Below are 16,204 nucleotides of genomic sequence, written 5' to 3' on the forward strand. Positions count from 1 at the left end.
CAATATTGCACCACATGTCCATACATCAAATCCCTCTTTTACATAGCAAATACAGGCCCTCGTGTTATACGATGTTCCAATAATTTCAAAACCATAAATTTTTCAATCCCTCGATTATTGTCTTTCTTATATTTGAAAATCTTGAGAAAGGTTAGGCGATACACGTTCCTCATGTCCTTCCCATTATAGTCCGGTTCAAAACCTCGACAAAATTTCCATAGGAGGCCTCGATAGTCCATATGTCTACTTTAATCGGTCTACCCACAGTTGTTGTGAGTGCCAATAGGACATTCTCATCATTCCCAAATTTGGAAAAATGATCTATACCATTGTGTTGTCAATATTAACTTACGAGAGGAGACAAAATCCGTTACCGATGGTTGTATAGCAAGATAATGATCAAAGATCATATAGACCCCCTTACATTTTCCCTATCCTCTCATAAATAAAACTTTACCATATGAAATCTATGCTCGACATCGGCCCCATTCATTCCTCCAACAGGTTTTCATGTTGTTTTTAATCGATCATGCATTCTACAGAAGCTAAGATGCTTCCTCAACAATTTGATAATGATAACATCCTTGTAAGGCCGCCAAAGTTATTGAAGAATACCCCAGTCAAACATTTGACTCCAAGGATTGAAGAAGATTTAGATTAAAGATTTTAGAATTTATTCTCGCTTTCAATTGTCCGATGTGTTTAAGTTTTTTTTTTGTTAATTGCCTAAATAAAAGATTGTAATCAATCTTTAAATTGATTCAAAAAATCTTTTCCTAATTTTAATTAATTTGATTCAAGACGATAAATTTTTCTCAAGATTTATTTTATTTATCATTAAGAATTTCAAATTACAATAATATGATATCTTAGTTATTATTATTAGATTCTAATAATAATTACTAACATATATCATTCGAATGACTATGATACTTTACTTTTTTATTTATACCTAAACATTTGATGCTAAAAATTACTAAGTCCAAAATCACACTAACCTAGAGAATAACTATGATATTTTAGGTTATGTTTGGTATGAAGGGGAAAAATAATATATTAAAGACTTAAATATATTTTTGATTGTTTTCATTTGTATTTTTTTTATTTTTGTTTTTGTAATTTTTGTAGTTATTATAAAATATGTTTACTTTATTTTCAAAATATTTTAAATAATATTTTAAACAATAAAAAATAATATATAAAATATTTTATGGACGAAAAATAAAATAATCATATTTAAAACATACTAAAATAATTTTTTAGAGATAAAATTAAAAAATAAAGAATTACAAAAATAAAAAATATATTTAAGTCTATACTAAAAAAAATATACTTTATCTTATTTCATGAAACTCATAATTTTTACACTTTATTTTAATTAAAAAAATATTTTATTTTTGTCGTCTAAACCAATCACATGATAGCTTTTTAGGAGAGGAGGGCAAAGGCGTAAAAGCGAAGCAAAGGGAAGGGTTATATATAACCTAGAGACAAGAGCCCAAAAGCACAGTGACTTACCTTTTATCAAGGCCTGGGTCTACACAAGTGCCCCTTCTCAACTCGGCGTTTGTCTCGTGGTCGCGTGGAAAGTGACCGGCGGTGTTCCATTTTGCTATTCATTCGTCTTTACTTTACTGCGCTTTCTCTCTCACTCACTCACTCCAATTCGTTCTTGGGTTTCGATTTTGGTCTTCGCAGAGCATTGCCGCGTAGCTCGCACACACACACACCACCAGTGTCTGCGTTCGTGCTGGTTAAGTCGATCATTCGTTCTTTTCACTCAAGTGAGTAATAACAACCTCTCTATTTCTCTCTTTCGTCATCGCTTTTCAACGCTCAATATTTTCCCTGTTTCCTGATACTCGTTTAATCGCTCCATTTGCGAGTACGGTGTGCTTCGCGGCCAAGTGTGCATGATCTTTTTCTTTTGCTGCATGTTACATGATCATGCTTTTAGAGGGTTCCAGAATGGATTTTCCGACAATGTGCCTACACTTTTCACTCAATACTATTATTTTTTTTTGCTAATAAGTCTCCTATTAATCCTAATAAAGTGCGTGTTTGATTGATAACTTCATTATACGATTCGATTACTATATCAGGTTTAATGTTTTAGGCCGAATGGCGTGTTCAATGTTCTCTTCTCCATGATATTTGATTTCTTGACATGTATCTAGTAGGCATTGGGTGCACAAGATATATGTTTTTTCCTCCCCTCCAAAATCCAAATTCGCTACTGAAGAAATTTAGACACTTCTTGGTTTAGTATCCCAATGAGCTTATATGCCCCAAGTACAAGCCGACTCCAAAAATGAAGTTAACGTGTTTAGTTTTCTACTAACCAAAGCAAATTATTACTTCACCCTTTCCAATTTTGCTTCCTCTTTTTATGTATTTTTTGCTTACTTGACTTAATTTAAGGTATTTTGTTGAAAACTGAGAGTAGGAATGCTACGAAAAATGTTATTATCTTCTGGTTACTTTTATAGATCATATCTTCCTTTACCTGTTCTTTGTCTTTAGAAATTTTTGTTGTATCAATCGTATCAGTACCAGTACTCAGCCATATTTATATGCAACCTAGACTAAGCTAGCAAATATACAAGTTCAGGATTAGATAGTATGGGTATGGATAATTTTACTCACACAGCCAGTTGTTTTTTTTTTTTATTATCTCATTTTGTTTACACACTATCAATGCTCTGCAAATGAACAGATTACTTGAAATTTTCTGCCGAGTGCAAGGTTACCAAGTTTGATGGATGATGACCTTTTCCAGAGGAACAAAACACCATCTGGTGTCATAAAAGCGATAAAGTTTGATGTCTTAACTGAAGAAGATATAGTTAAGTATATTCTTGATCTTATATCTATTTCAGCTTTTTAATTATTCTGTGTGTATTAGTTCACTGTTACTTTAGTTGTGGGATTTGATCAAATGGTATGCACTTACTGTGTAACACATTAACACAGAGTGGAGGGTGGGTCATCAATTTTGTTGACCTTTTAAAAGATAAATCTGTTCTGTAGAATGGATTATCTGCCATAATTCTCTTCTGATTGCCTTGTAATTTATTAGCCACATATTAAATGTTAATTAGGTTTTCATCTACAGGAGAATATCGCTGTTTTGGAGATAAATGCAGCCGGGCAGGTCACTGGGTCAAGTTTGGGTTTCCCAAATGCATCTGATGAGTGTGCCACATGTGGCTCTAAAGACAAAAGGTTCTGTGAAGGTGTGAAAAGACATTATATGAAAAATGTGTTTAGGGGTTTTGTTACATTAAATGTAAATTTATTGGAAAAGGTGCTGAAAACATCAATATTTAATTTCAGGTCATTTTGGAGTAATCAAATTTCCTACTCCCATACTCCATCCATATTTTATGTCAGAAATTGCGCACATCTTGAACAAGATTTGCCCTGTTTGTAAATCTATTCGTCACAAATCCAAGGTCATATATCTTTTACTTGTACCAAATACTGGGATTCTTAGTGTGATTTTTTTATTGTAATGCGGATTTGGTTTTTTAGTCCACTGCTACTGTATTTAAAAATAAGTTAAACCAAATACACATTTAGATCATATGGCAAAACTTTAGGTGTCTTAAAATCTTTTCCCAATATTCCCCACCTTTTTAAAGTTACATAGTTTCTACTGTACAATCAGACATTATTTGAGAAGTTCCATGTGCTGCATCACAATATCATTTATTTTCTTTGCCGTTTTCATTGTTGTAGTTTTATGAGTTGGCTTCTATGGATTTTATTATTACTTGTTTTCTGCCTCCTATTTATAGTTCCATTGTCTTCTTACAGGGTGTTCGATTGATCTATGGAACCAAGCGGTCTAATGATTGCAATTATTGTTCTGTAAGTTTGTGTGGCTTCACCTTCATTGATTTGCTTCAAAGTAAAATTCCTTTTTTATTGTTCTGTTTTGCTTTGTATGACAACTTGTGCATCACATGTAGGCGTATCCATCAATGAAATTCAGAGTTTCTTCCAACGATCTCTTTAGAAGAACTGCAATTATTGTTGAAGTAAAGGCTTCAAAGAAAACTTTGGGGACAGAAATACCTGCTGATTATTGGAATTTTATTCCTTGTGATGCTCAACAAGAAGAAAACTATGTAAATAGAAGGGTTTTATCTCCTGCACAGGTAGCACTACCCACATTTACATGCTTTTGAAGTCTGTATAATTTTCATTCAGATACGATAAATTTGCACTATATCAAAATTAAAATATAATCTGTCAGAAGGTTACTAGTAATAGTATGCCTTATGATCTTGTTATATCATGTTAAATATGATTAAGATGAGAACATGTTCTGCTTTCACTTTTCAGCTTGATTGCTTTTTATGCTGTGTTATTCTAACTTTTGAGTCATTTCTATTACATAGCCATGCTTTTTTGCTGGTGCTATAACAGTGTAAATTTTATATCTTTCTGATTTTCAGGTTCTTAATTTGTTGAATGGTGTTGATCCAGACTTTATTGAAAAATATATTCCAAGAAAGAATTTGCTGTATCTTAATTGCTTCCCGGTGACTCCAAATTGTCATCGTGTGACAGAAGTTCCTTATGCAATTTCTAGTGGAAGCCGATTGAGTTTTGTCAGTATATTTCTTTTCTGCCTTGTAGTTTTTAATATAATAATATTTATAAACTGTCACATGTAGTCACACAATGTCTATATACATTTTTTTAATATGGTACTTTATCTGGTTAAATATTTATAGGATGACAGGACTCGATCTTGTAAGAAATTGGTTGATTTCAGGGGTACGCCCAATGAATTAAGTTCTCGTGTTTTGGATTGCTTGAGGATCTCTAAGGCAAGATGCTCAGCTGTTTTTTTCCTGTTATTTTTGTCACTTTGTCAAGGTTCTTGCCTTTCGCTTATGTTTTTCTTTTGATGAAATGCAGCTAAATCCTGATAAAACACCAAATAGTATTTTTGCTGATATCCAGCAAAGAAAGATTGGAGAAAATGCTTGCAATTCTTCTGGTTTAAGATGGATAAAAGATGTGGTTCTTGGAAAACGCAATGATAGTTCATTACGTACTGTGGTTGTTGGTGATCCAGACCTTGAGCTTAGTGAAGTTGGTATACCTTGTCATATTGCTGAAAGTTTGCAGGTTTCTGAGTATGTGAATAGGCAGAATAGGGAGAAGCTGCTTTATTGTTGTGAGCTACGCTTGTTAGAGAAGGGGAAAATAGATGTCTGCAGAAATGGTAGTAAAGTTCATCTGTATAAAAAGGAAGATCTACAAATAGGTGACAAAATTTATAGGCCTCTTGCTGATGGGGATAAAGTGCTGATAAATAGGCCCCCTTCCATACATCAACATTCTATGATTGCTCTCACAGTTAGGGTCCTTCCAATATCTTCTGTAGTGTGTATTAACCCACTCTGTTGTTCCCCATTACGTGGGGATTTTGATGGTGATTGCCTTCACGGGTATATTCCACAATCAGTTACTGCAAGAATTGAGCTTAATGAGCTGGTTGCTTTAGATAGGCAATTGATTAACGGGCAAAGTGGTAGAAATCTGCTTTCACTTTCCCAGGATAGTTTGACTGCTGCTTATTTGCTAATGGAAGATGGGGTCCTTTTGAATGTTTATCAAATGCAGCAGCTTCAAATGCTTTCTATTTCTGACAAAAGATTAATACCTCCTGCAGTTGTTAAAGCTCCTTCAAGTAATAGCTCACTTTGGAGTGGGAAGCAAATATTCAGCATGCTCTTGCCTTATGATTTTGACTATTCTTTTCCTTCAGATGGTGTTGTTGTTAGTGATGGGGAGCTTGTATCTTCTTCTGAGGCTTCTGGTTGGTTACGCGATTCTGACTACAATGTTTTCCAGAGTCTTGTGGAACATTATCAAGGGAAGACTCTAAACTTTTTGTATACAGCGCAAAAAGTTCTGTGTGAGTGGCTGTCTATGACAGGTTTTAGTGTTTCACTCTCAGATTTGTACCTTTCTTCTGATTCCTATGCACGGAAAAACATGATAGAGGAAATCTTTTATGGCTTACAAGATGCAGAGCAGGCTTGTAATTTCAAGCAGCTATTGTTGGATTGTTATTGTGATTTTCTGTCAGGAAGTATCCAAGAGAGTGAAAATGCTATCACTGTTGATGCTGATCGTCTGAATTATGAAAGACAAATATCTGCTGCTCTCAGTCAAGCGTCAGTTGATGCTTTTAGGCAAGTTTTTCGCAATATTCAAAGTTTAGCTGACAAATATGCATGTAAGGACAATGCTTTCCTTGCAATGTTTAAGGCTGGAAGCAAGGGTAATTTGTTGAAATTAGTTCAACATTCCATGTGCCTTGGCATGCAAAATTCTCTGGTCCGCTTGTCATACAGATTACCCCGTCATCTTTCATGTGCTGCTTGGAATAGTCAAAAGTGGCTTGATTCAATCCAGATGTCTTCTGGTACCCTTGAATCTGTTCAGTCTTACATTCCATATGCTGTGGTTGAAAGCTCATTTTTAACTGGGTTGAATCCACTTGAATGTTTTGTTCATTCAGTGACAAATCGTGATAGCTCTTTCAGTGACCATGCAGACCTTCCTGGAACACTGACACGTAGACTTATGTTCTTCATGCGTGATTTGCATGATGCATATGATGGAACTGTGAGAAATTTATATGGTAATCAACTTATTCAGTTTTCTTATGATATTGAAGAGGACTCTTCATGTGATAAAGGTTTCCAAGAGTATGCTATAGGTGGTGAACCAGTTGGGGCAATTTCTGCTTGTGCAATTTCTGAAGCTGCATACAGTGCTTTGGGTCAACCAGTTAGTCTACTCGAAACATCACCTTTGCTGAATTTGAAAAATGTTTTGGAGTGTGGTTCAAGGAAAAGAAATGGTGATCAGACTGTGTCTTTATTTTTGTCTGAAAAGCTTGGTAAACAGAGACATGGGTTTGAATATGCAGCTTTAGAAGTCAAGAATTATTTGGAAAGATTGTTGTTCTCAAACATTGTTTCTACAGTGATGATAATATTCACCCCACATGATGGCAGCAGCCAAGAAAAATACAGTCCTTGGGTCTGCCACTTTCATTTAGACAAGGAAATTGTAACTAGAAGAAAATTGAAAGTGCATTCTATCATTGACTCTCTCTACCAGAGATATTACTCACAGAGAAAAGACTCAAAAGTCTGTTTTACCAATTTGAAAATTTCAAGCAAGTAAGCCTCTTCTGCTAATGGTGCTTCAAACAATATATGTTGTTACTTGAGGAAATATTAACTGTTCATGAATGCTATAAAAAGATTGATGCTAATGTCTTTGATGGGAACTGAGAGTTAAGGGAAGTTATGACAGTTGCATTACTTCTCCTAACTCTTAGTTCCCATCAGTCTCTATTCAGAGTTCGATTTTTAATTTGCTGTGCTAGAAGAGTAAAGGATATTTAAGGATACTTAATTATTAAATATTAATGTAGATAGGCAATGAACTATCTCTATACATGTTGTTCCTGTATATTTATTATGTCATGATTCCAGAAGGTTTTTGTTGCTTCAATTATTGCCAAGTGGATAATTGGATATGCTTCTTGTACTTGTTTCTTTACTTTTGACAACAGCATTTATCACTTAGCTAATTTTCATGCAATTCCTGACTCTTGTAATAATTTCCCCACAACCCTTAAATAGAACTGAAATCCTCTTGACTTTGATACAATTAGGATTTGTTACAGAACTACAGAGAACTTTTCGAATAACAGAAAAAAGTTGAGAATGGAGATTGAAAATTAGAAATGAAGTTAGACAAATGAGTTTTCTATAATTTTTTTGAGGCTTATAAGAAATGAAAAAAATGGTTTTGTACATTTCAAAAGAAGTTTGTGAACTTTCTGATGGCGTAAATATATATAACCCTAACACAATGGCAGGAGCTGTTATTTTAATTGTAACTGATTATGATGAAATCTCTATTCTTTCTGCATTAGTTATTTCTGCCACAGTTTGCAAATGTTGGAGTTGGATTACTCTCTTCTCAAGAAGAGGAATAATATGTTACAACTGTATATAAGGAATACTATGTCTCTGTTTCATGTCTCAATACCTACTGAAATGTAAAGGATGCTAGATAGTAGTGTGATAGAGAGTTTAAATCAAATATGTTGAAGGATTGGGTAACTTTGCTAAATTGATGTTTTTTCAGCTCTTTTTCTTTATTGCCGTGTTTTCTTTTCAAGTTGAAGAGGAGCCCTTATCCTCCTAACCCTTCTTCTTCACCATTTGCATTTTCTTTGTAACTTTTTCTGCATTAATTATCATTCTTGCTTGGAGCTTTGATGATCTCTACTAACTTGGACAATGAAATAGCAGGAAGTGTTCTGCTGATTCCATGGCTAAGGAAGGTGAAGACACTTCTATAGATAAAAAAGAGGGTGATGATTGCATCACAGTCACAATTGTTGAAAACTCTAAGAATCCTATACAACTGGATTCTGTTCGGGATTTGGTGATACCTTTTCTTCTAGGAACAGCAATAAAAGGTAGGTAGTAATCTAATATGAATATCAAGTTGTTGTTTCAAGTGGTGATTTATATGTGAGCCTTTTTGAAATTACCCTGATGATCAGATACATGGCTGGGGAGTTTCTCAAGCTGTTGTTGAAGTTCAAATTATGTTTTTGCTGCATATATGACAGTTTAAGTTTTCTTTGCAGTCATGTCAACTTTTATGATTCCATGATTGTTACAAAAAAGTTTATACTTGATTTGGCTATTATAAATGTGAAAATTAAAAATGCTATTTTTAATCCTTTTCTTTCTTGGGAAATGGTGTTAAAAAGCAGAGTTGTAAGAGCAAGATAGGTTTTAACCTGATCAGATGGCTAGGTCATAACAATTGGTCATAATTCGTTTTTTCAAATACAAATTTGGTTTTCTATCACCAGCTTTATTGCATCTGGCTCATGCACGAATATGTATTGCTTGTTATGGTAAAGTATTCTCAGATTCAGTCATCATCATGAATTCTTGTATTGTTCTTTAGGATTTCTGGATGTCAAGAAGGTTGATGTTCTCTGGAATAATCAGTCAAAAGTAAAAAATTCTTGTAATGGTTTTTCTGGTGAACTGTACTTGAGGGTAACTTTGTCCAGCGAGGGTAGCAGAGGAAGATTTTGGGGTGTACTCCTAAATCTTTGTCACAAGATAATGCATATAATTGACTGGACACGCAGTCATCCAGATAACATCAATCATTTCTCATCAGCATATGGAATTGATGCAGGGTGGCAATACTTTTTCAATGTGTGTATGATTAAAAACTTCCCCTCCTTTGTTTTGGGTTCTAAATGAAATATATGGCCGCATAAACTTAATTTACTTGCATGTGGTTTTACGTGTAGAGTTTGGCATCTGCAACATCTGATACCGGCAAGTCCATCCTTCCTAAGCATTTGTGTCTTGTTGCCAATAGTCTGTCATGTAGTGGAGAGTTTGTGGGATTAAATGCTAAAGGCATGGCACTACAAAGAAAACATGCGTCAGTTTCATCACCATTCGTGCAAGCATGCTTTGCGGTCAGTTGACATTTATGATTCCAGTCTAATGCTTTATGATTTATCATGTATAAGATTTTGATCACCCATATATAATTCATGTTGAAATTATGTAATCTTATTGCAGAATCCAGGTAGTTGCTTTATAAAAGCTGCTAAGTCTGGAGTCACTGATAATCTCCAGGGCAGTCTGGATGCGTTGGCTTGGGGAAACTGTCTATCTATGGGGACAAGTGGAATGTTTGATATCATATATTCAGAGAAGGTATTGGTTTTTAATATTAATTTTCTTGCTTTCATTCAGATTTAATGTATCATGAATATGATTCCACTAGTATTTTAGCCCATGTAATGCACATGATAAATGTTTATTTTTTATATAACTGAAATTTATAATAAATAAACATTTTTGAATGTATAAATTATATTATAATTAAATTTCGTAATAAATAAATATTTTGAATATTATATTATAATTAAATTTCATAATAAGTATTTTTTAATATATAGTTAATATTTTGGATCTATGATAAATAATTTATATTGTCAAACAAGGTTATACAGGGTTATTTTTAACTATTGATACTACCTCCTTTCCATATCTTTTGATGTTTTAGCTTTCTATTTTTTTTTTCCCAAAACAATTGATGTTTTAGAATTTCAAAGTCTAATTAATGTTTTTTTCTCTCAAATATACCCTTATTTAATACCCATTACTAGTGTTGTAGGTATCAAAGATTAAGGTATTAAATAAGGATATTTTAGTCTAAATACATCAATTTTTAGTTTCATTAAATGTTTCTTAATCTGTGTGCAATAACCTTAAACATCAAAAGATATAGGAATGAGGTAGTAATTTCTTTTAAAAAAATTATTGAAATTTAATTTAGAAGTAGAGATGAAAATGATAGATTGAAATAGGTAAGTGGTTCAGAAAATTAAGTATTATAGGGTCCGTTTGATTTGCTAAAATTTACGGTACTAGGCAGGACAAATATTTTTGTTTTACATTTGATTTGAAAAAAGAAGTTTACGAGACAACACAAATTAATTAGATGATGATAGGACAAAAACTCAATTTCTTGTTATTCAAAAAACCATGAGACAACTTTTTGTCCTAGGTACAAAGTATTGAAAAGACGCACATACCCCACCTCTCTCTTATTTCTCGCTCATTATCTACTGCTGTAACAACCATATTGTGTGATGTATTTCGAATTTACATTATCTATTAGCTACAACAAACCCTTATCATGCCATGTATTTTGAATTCATATTATCTACTAGTTACAACAATCTTATCATGTCATGTATTTTGAATTCACATTATCTACTAGTTGCAACAATCTTATCATGTCATGTATTTCAAAATTACATTATTGTTTAGTTAGCTTGCTTGTATGTATTCTGTATTTTCAATCCTCATAAAATATAATAATAATGTAAAATATATTAAGATAATTAATATTAAAAATGATATTTTAGTAAATTTTATATTATTATGCTTGGCTTGTCTATTATTAATCAAACAATGCACATGATAAAAAAATTGTCCTGCAATCCAAGTATTTGTCCTGTTGTTCTCTTTGTCCTGTACCACACAAACACAACCATATAAAGACAAAAGGAGAGTGGTTTGAGATAATTGAGAAATAATTTTTTTGAGTTGTTAAATGAAATTAAAATTAAGTATATTTGAAAATAATAAAAAGCTAAGAAATAAAATTAAATGCTCAATATATGCTAGCTCGTAACAAGATAAGACATGTGATTTAATGAGAGTCATAACAACTCCTAACAACACTTCCTAAGAACACTTTGAAAAATAGCTCGTAAAAATGCTCTCCTTCAGGATAAGGATTCAGATTTATAATATAGGAGTAGATTTTTAAAGAACCCAAGAATGTACAAGTGCATTTCAGTCCTCCAAAAGTGTCACTTTTTAAATTTTTAATAGAAAACTGATATGGTTGTGCATGTACAAGATATGAAAAATTTCACTGAAGTATCAAAACTTTTGACCAACTTCTCACAAGAATGCGACATCCTCCTTGTAATTATTGTAGGCTTTATTTTTTACTTTTTTCCTGTTCAACTCTAGACCTTTGTAATACATTCTGTAAACACTTTAAACTGATTTATAAGTCGTGAGATTGTTAAAATGTATGATTTTTGTTTCTTCAGTTGTCATTTTTCATTTTCAATTCATACATGTTAGTTTTCTGTTTCCTAGTAAATTTACTATGGTTACCATTTCTCTGACAACAAAGTAAGTGCATAAAAGCCGAGATTCTTTCAGTTTGTGCTGAGTAAGGATAGGCTAAGAAGAGTTCGAGGGTTGTTAATTGTTATGGAGCAAAACTATCTTGTATCTTGCAAGTTGTACATGTAATACTATCAGTTATAATGTAACATTTGCTTTTATCGGGGACTGTAGGTAGCTAAGTCTGGGAATGTGTATGAGCTGCTAGAAGCCAGTTTTGACAAGCCGAACAATAAAGCTGGTACTCATTTGCACAAATATTCATCTGACAAATGCGGTTCTGAGTTTAGGCATAAAAATGGTTATGCCTTGAAAGAGGGAAAACAGTGGAAAACCATTTTAAGAAATTTTGTGACGGTAAATGATATCCAGAAGCTGACTTTTGCTTCGAGGTGCATATTGAACAAGTAAGATAATCCACTTTTTTGGCCTTTTCTAACCTCAGTCGTGGTTTGTGTTTTTAATGGTATTTAGCACTGTATATTCTATCTATGACACTTACATTACCAATTTACCATATATAGCATGAGCTAATATTATATAGTACTGCTGGAAGGTTGTATTTGTTATTATGCCATGGTAATTTCTTGCAGTTAGGTGCTTCCACGAAACTACTTTCTGCTTTGTAATCATTATACAGCTGGAAGGTTGTATGCATTATTTGCCTTGGTAGTTTCTTATTAGTTGCTTCCACGAAACTACTTTCTGCTTTGTAATTGTTATACAGCTGGAAGGTTGTATGTATTATTTGCCTTGGTAGTTTCTTATTTAGTTGCTTCCACAAAAGTACTTTCTGCTTCGTAATCATTAAATTATGTTTTCATTAAGTAATGAGTTCATGCTGCTTTGCCTTCTAGGGAAATGTGCCTGTTGTTTGGATGGAAATATTTCATTAGACTTATTAGAGATATAAAAGTAAAACTAGACTCAACCTAGCTTGAACTTTTAGAAAATTGGTTCTTAACTCGTTTTGTATGGAGCTATTTCTCTCTGTTTTGTATTTAGTATGACCAACTACAAAATTCCCTTTTATTTAAAACTATCCTTGAGGCTCAACCTAGCTTGAACTTTTAGAAATTGGTTCTTAACTCATTTTGTATGTAGCTATTTCACTCTGTTTTGTATTAAATATGACCGACTACAAAATTTTCTGACATATTGCTATCAATTTATCTCAGTTATTTTTAGAAGAAAATAACTAATAAAAAATTAAGAACATGAATAATTTAATGAGGGAGTGCCGAGTAAGATGATTGGGAGATGAAGAGAAAAACTTTAACAAACAACAACAAAGCCTTAACCACTAAGGGAATTCAAATGGTTATAATTTGTTTGTAGTACAGTAGATTCAAACATATAATTGAACTTGATTTAATTTGCTGACGTTTATTTTATTTTATTTTCTACATAACAAGCATTCATTGATAAAGTATCGTCATCATTATTATTCCTGCCTTTGGGGAGACTGCCAAGGCAGTTCCATTTTTTTGTCTATTTATTCTGTTCCTCAAGGCTGTCTGATTTAGATTATTCTCAACTTGGGAGCAGGGTAGTCAATTTTGTTTTACGTATGGATTTTTCAAGGAAGTTTAGGGCTTGTTTACTTTGAGAAAGCATTTTTTTCCCATTCAGTTTTCAATTTTAATAACACAAATGACACCTTATTTTCATTTGTTTTTTGTTTTCAAATATTTGTGTAGAAAACAATAGAAATTTATTTTCACTGTTTTCCATACAAAGATTTGAAAACAGAAAACAAAATGAAAACAAACTGACAATTTTGTATTGTATTTAAAAGGGAAAATAAAAAAAAGAAAACATTTTCTAAAACTTAAAGGATCCTTGCTTTGACCTGTTTCCTGTTAAGTTACTTTTTTAGGTCCCTATTGTTTTATTGAGTATTCATACAAGTCCCTGTATTTAATTTTTTTAATTGGGTCTCCTAAAAATATTTAGATTGTTCTCTATTGTTGAAGTTGTTGCAAAACTCTATATTTTTTTTGGACACAGTTTTGTTTAGTTGTCTAAGATCACTTGCTGTCATTGAGAATCTATGATTTGCAGAATAATTGTGAATTTTGGATGTTGTCTATGTAGGTATTCAATTGATGAGCTGCTAAGTGAGAGTGACAGGTCAACAATGCTAAGGGTTTTGAATTTTCATCCTCGTAAAAGTGAGAAGTTTGGCATTGGACCACAGGACATTAAGGTATGTGTGCTTGCATGAGGTGGTTTTGATGTGTGGTCAAAATTTATTTTGTTCTTAGTACCAATGTGCATTAAGGTATGCGTGCTTGTGTGAAGAAGGTTTGGATATGCAGTCAAAGTTTATTTTGTTTCTTCTTGGTTCTTGCTAATGTACTTAAAGGTAATGTATATTAAATTGGAGTGCACTTTAAATTTCACGGTTGGGAAATTTTTCTATATTCTCTCTGAAGAAAATTATATATATTCTCCACTTAAAATGCTCCTTTGAGAAAGGTACTTTTTTTTTCTATGCTACTTCATTATGAACATTTATACGTTATTGAACTTGATGAATTCAGTGGAGCCATGAAAACAAGTATAAGTTGGTCAAACATCCCTCCTTCGCCTCCCAAAGTCTTTTTGACAATTTTATTCTTATCCATTTTCTAATATACCTATGTGGATATATACAGCAAGAAACTTTTCAAACTTTTTTACATGAAAGTTCATTAAAAAAAAGATTATATGACCTTCTTTTGAACACTATCACTTGATAGCTTTGTATATAAGCATAAAAGATTATCCAATATTTTTGCCCTACTTTCATTCTAAAACTTCAGTTATGCATATCTGTATGATTTTATACTAGGAAAACACTGCCTATTGCCTAATACCCCCAAAGAATAAGACAAAATAAAAGATGCAGTCATAAGAATTGAGAGCATTGTTTGATTGTTATGAACTTGCTTGATCAGAATGAAACTTTTCTTTACGTCTTGTTTGTGTAAATGAAAAGGCTGGAGCTAATTATTTCACTTTTCTATGTGGGAAATTTCATTCCATAGTTACAACCTAAATTTATAGGTGTAGTATAAATTTAGTTTGTATTATAATGTTTAGAATAGCAGCCATTCGCCTCCCACTATAGCATTTTGCCGCTATTTGGAATTGATAATTATGATTCCATAGTAGCATTTAAGGGATAAATTCCTATCAATGATAATGATATAGCAGTTATGAGAAGAAAGAGATACTTGTGTCAATTTTGCTTCTTTTGCCGTGGTCAAATCACTTGCTAGTAAAAATGTATCGTGTAATGAAGTTTTCTTCTTGCTCCCGGTCCTGGTTGCCCATGCCTTTTTTCCTTTTCTATTCGCAGGTTGGATGGCATCCAAAATACAAGGATAGCCGGTGCTTCCATATAGTAAGAATTGATGGGACGGTTGAAGATTTTTCATACCGCAAATGCATTCTTGGTGCTCTTGATATCGTTGATCCAAAAAAGTCAAAGATCCAGGAGAAAAAATGGTCAGGACATGGTAACACGTAATATCTATGCATGTCCAAGCATAATAAGTGACTATCATTTGATCTGGTGACAGTCACAGACTATAAAAATAGAGTCGGAAGGGTAATAGTAGTGCCACAACTCTACAATCACAAAAAGCAACGTTGTTTTTCTACCTTTGATTTAGAAGGATGTCCGGAATCAGTGGTAGAGAGCACTGTTCTCTTTTGCGAGTTTAGAGTTATGTTATTGGCATTACTCCAGCTAATTGGTGGAAATAGTTTGCAGCCTTCTTTTGTTGTATTTTACTATCTTCAAGGCTAGACTGGGTGATAGCTTACTCAAATGTTGCTCGATGGATTTAGAGGCAGAGCAGCGAATCCAGCGTAAAGTCATAACATTTTGAAAGAAGAAAGGAGAAGATGCATAGAAGGGAGGATACAAGATGGAACAATGATAGTATATATTTTTTCAATATGAACAAATTAAATTTTATTTTATATGTTAAAAGATGGCGTGGGTTCTTACCCTGAGCTTCTTTTTGCTTCTTCCACTAATACTTTATTTGCCAACGATTACGTAAGGCAAAGAAAGATCTAGTGGAAGCAGCAACGAGAAGCTTGTAAAGACTTATACCCCCAGACCATTTGTATTGATGCGGCAGTTAAATATAAGATATGTTTAGGTTATGCCGGGTTCAAATGTCATGCGTATCTCTGCTTATCTCTAACATGTATATTGAATGCGACTAGTTTCTTTCAAGCATTTATCGTTGAATTAAAAATCTGCGTCATGCATATCATACTAAAAAAATATTAAAAATACCATTATATTCATGCACATTATGCTTATTAAGATTTATACTAGTTACATTTGTATTGAACCTAAATATATATAGGTTATCCTTGGCTACTTTTGT

At 32.9% G+C, this 16,204-nt stretch overlaps 1 protein-coding gene across 3 annotated transcripts; it reads left to right on the plus strand.

Annotated features, from left to right (window-relative positions):
* Nucleotides 1-1,518: 1,518 nt before the first annotated feature.
* LOC114377283 (DNA-directed RNA polymerase IV subunit 1-like) lies at nt 1,519-15,987 on the plus strand. 3 transcript variants are annotated; one of them, XM_028335728.1, is made up of 17 exons: nt 1,519-1,599; nt 1,699-1,784; nt 2,717-2,845; nt 3,116-3,236; nt 3,337-3,455; nt 3,820-3,873; nt 3,975-4,163; nt 4,464-4,619; nt 4,746-4,841; nt 4,933-7,217; nt 8,361-8,533; nt 9,037-9,296; nt 9,395-9,568; nt 9,675-9,812; nt 11,985-12,217; nt 13,908-14,019; nt 15,157-15,987. In XM_028335728.1, the coding sequence occupies exons 3-17, from the start codon at nt 2,759-2,761 to the stop codon at nt 15,325-15,327; spliced, it is 4,368 nt and encodes a 1,455-aa protein (XP_028191529.1). In that variant the 5' UTR covers nt 1,519-1,599; nt 1,699-1,784; nt 2,717-2,758; the 3' UTR covers nt 15,328-15,987. The 3 variants fall into 3 exon arrangements, with proteins under 3 accessions (XP_028191529.1, XP_028191528.1, XP_028191530.1); XM_028335727.1 differs by having other exon boundaries at nt 1,524-1,784; XM_028335729.1 differs by having other exon boundaries at nt 1,524-1,784; nt 8,364-8,533.
* The last annotated feature ends 217 nt before the right edge of the window (nt 15,988-16,204 follow it).

This window comes from Glycine soja, chromosome 11, assembly GCF_004193775.1.
Source record: "Glycine soja cultivar W05 chromosome 11, ASM419377v2, whole genome shotgun sequence".
Classification (NCBI taxonomy): Eukaryota; Viridiplantae; Streptophyta; class Magnoliopsida; order Fabales; family Fabaceae; genus Glycine; species Glycine soja.

What these genes read in the sequence shown, in the direction of transcription:
- LOC114377283 (XM_028335728.1), top strand. Translation starts at nt 2,759, where the DNA reads ATGGATGATGACCTTTTCCAGAGGAACAAAACACCATCTGGTGTCATA. An exon ending in ATTGCTTGAGGATCTCTAAG is followed by an intron (nt 4,842 to 4,932) that starts GCAAGATGCTCA and finishes GATGAAATGCAG; the next exon opens with CTAAATCCTGATAAAACACC. An exon ending in TCTAGGAACAGCAATAAAAG is followed by an intron (nt 8,534 to 9,036) that starts GTAGGTAGTAAT and finishes ATTGTTCTTTAG; the next exon opens with GATTTCTGGATGTCAAGAAG.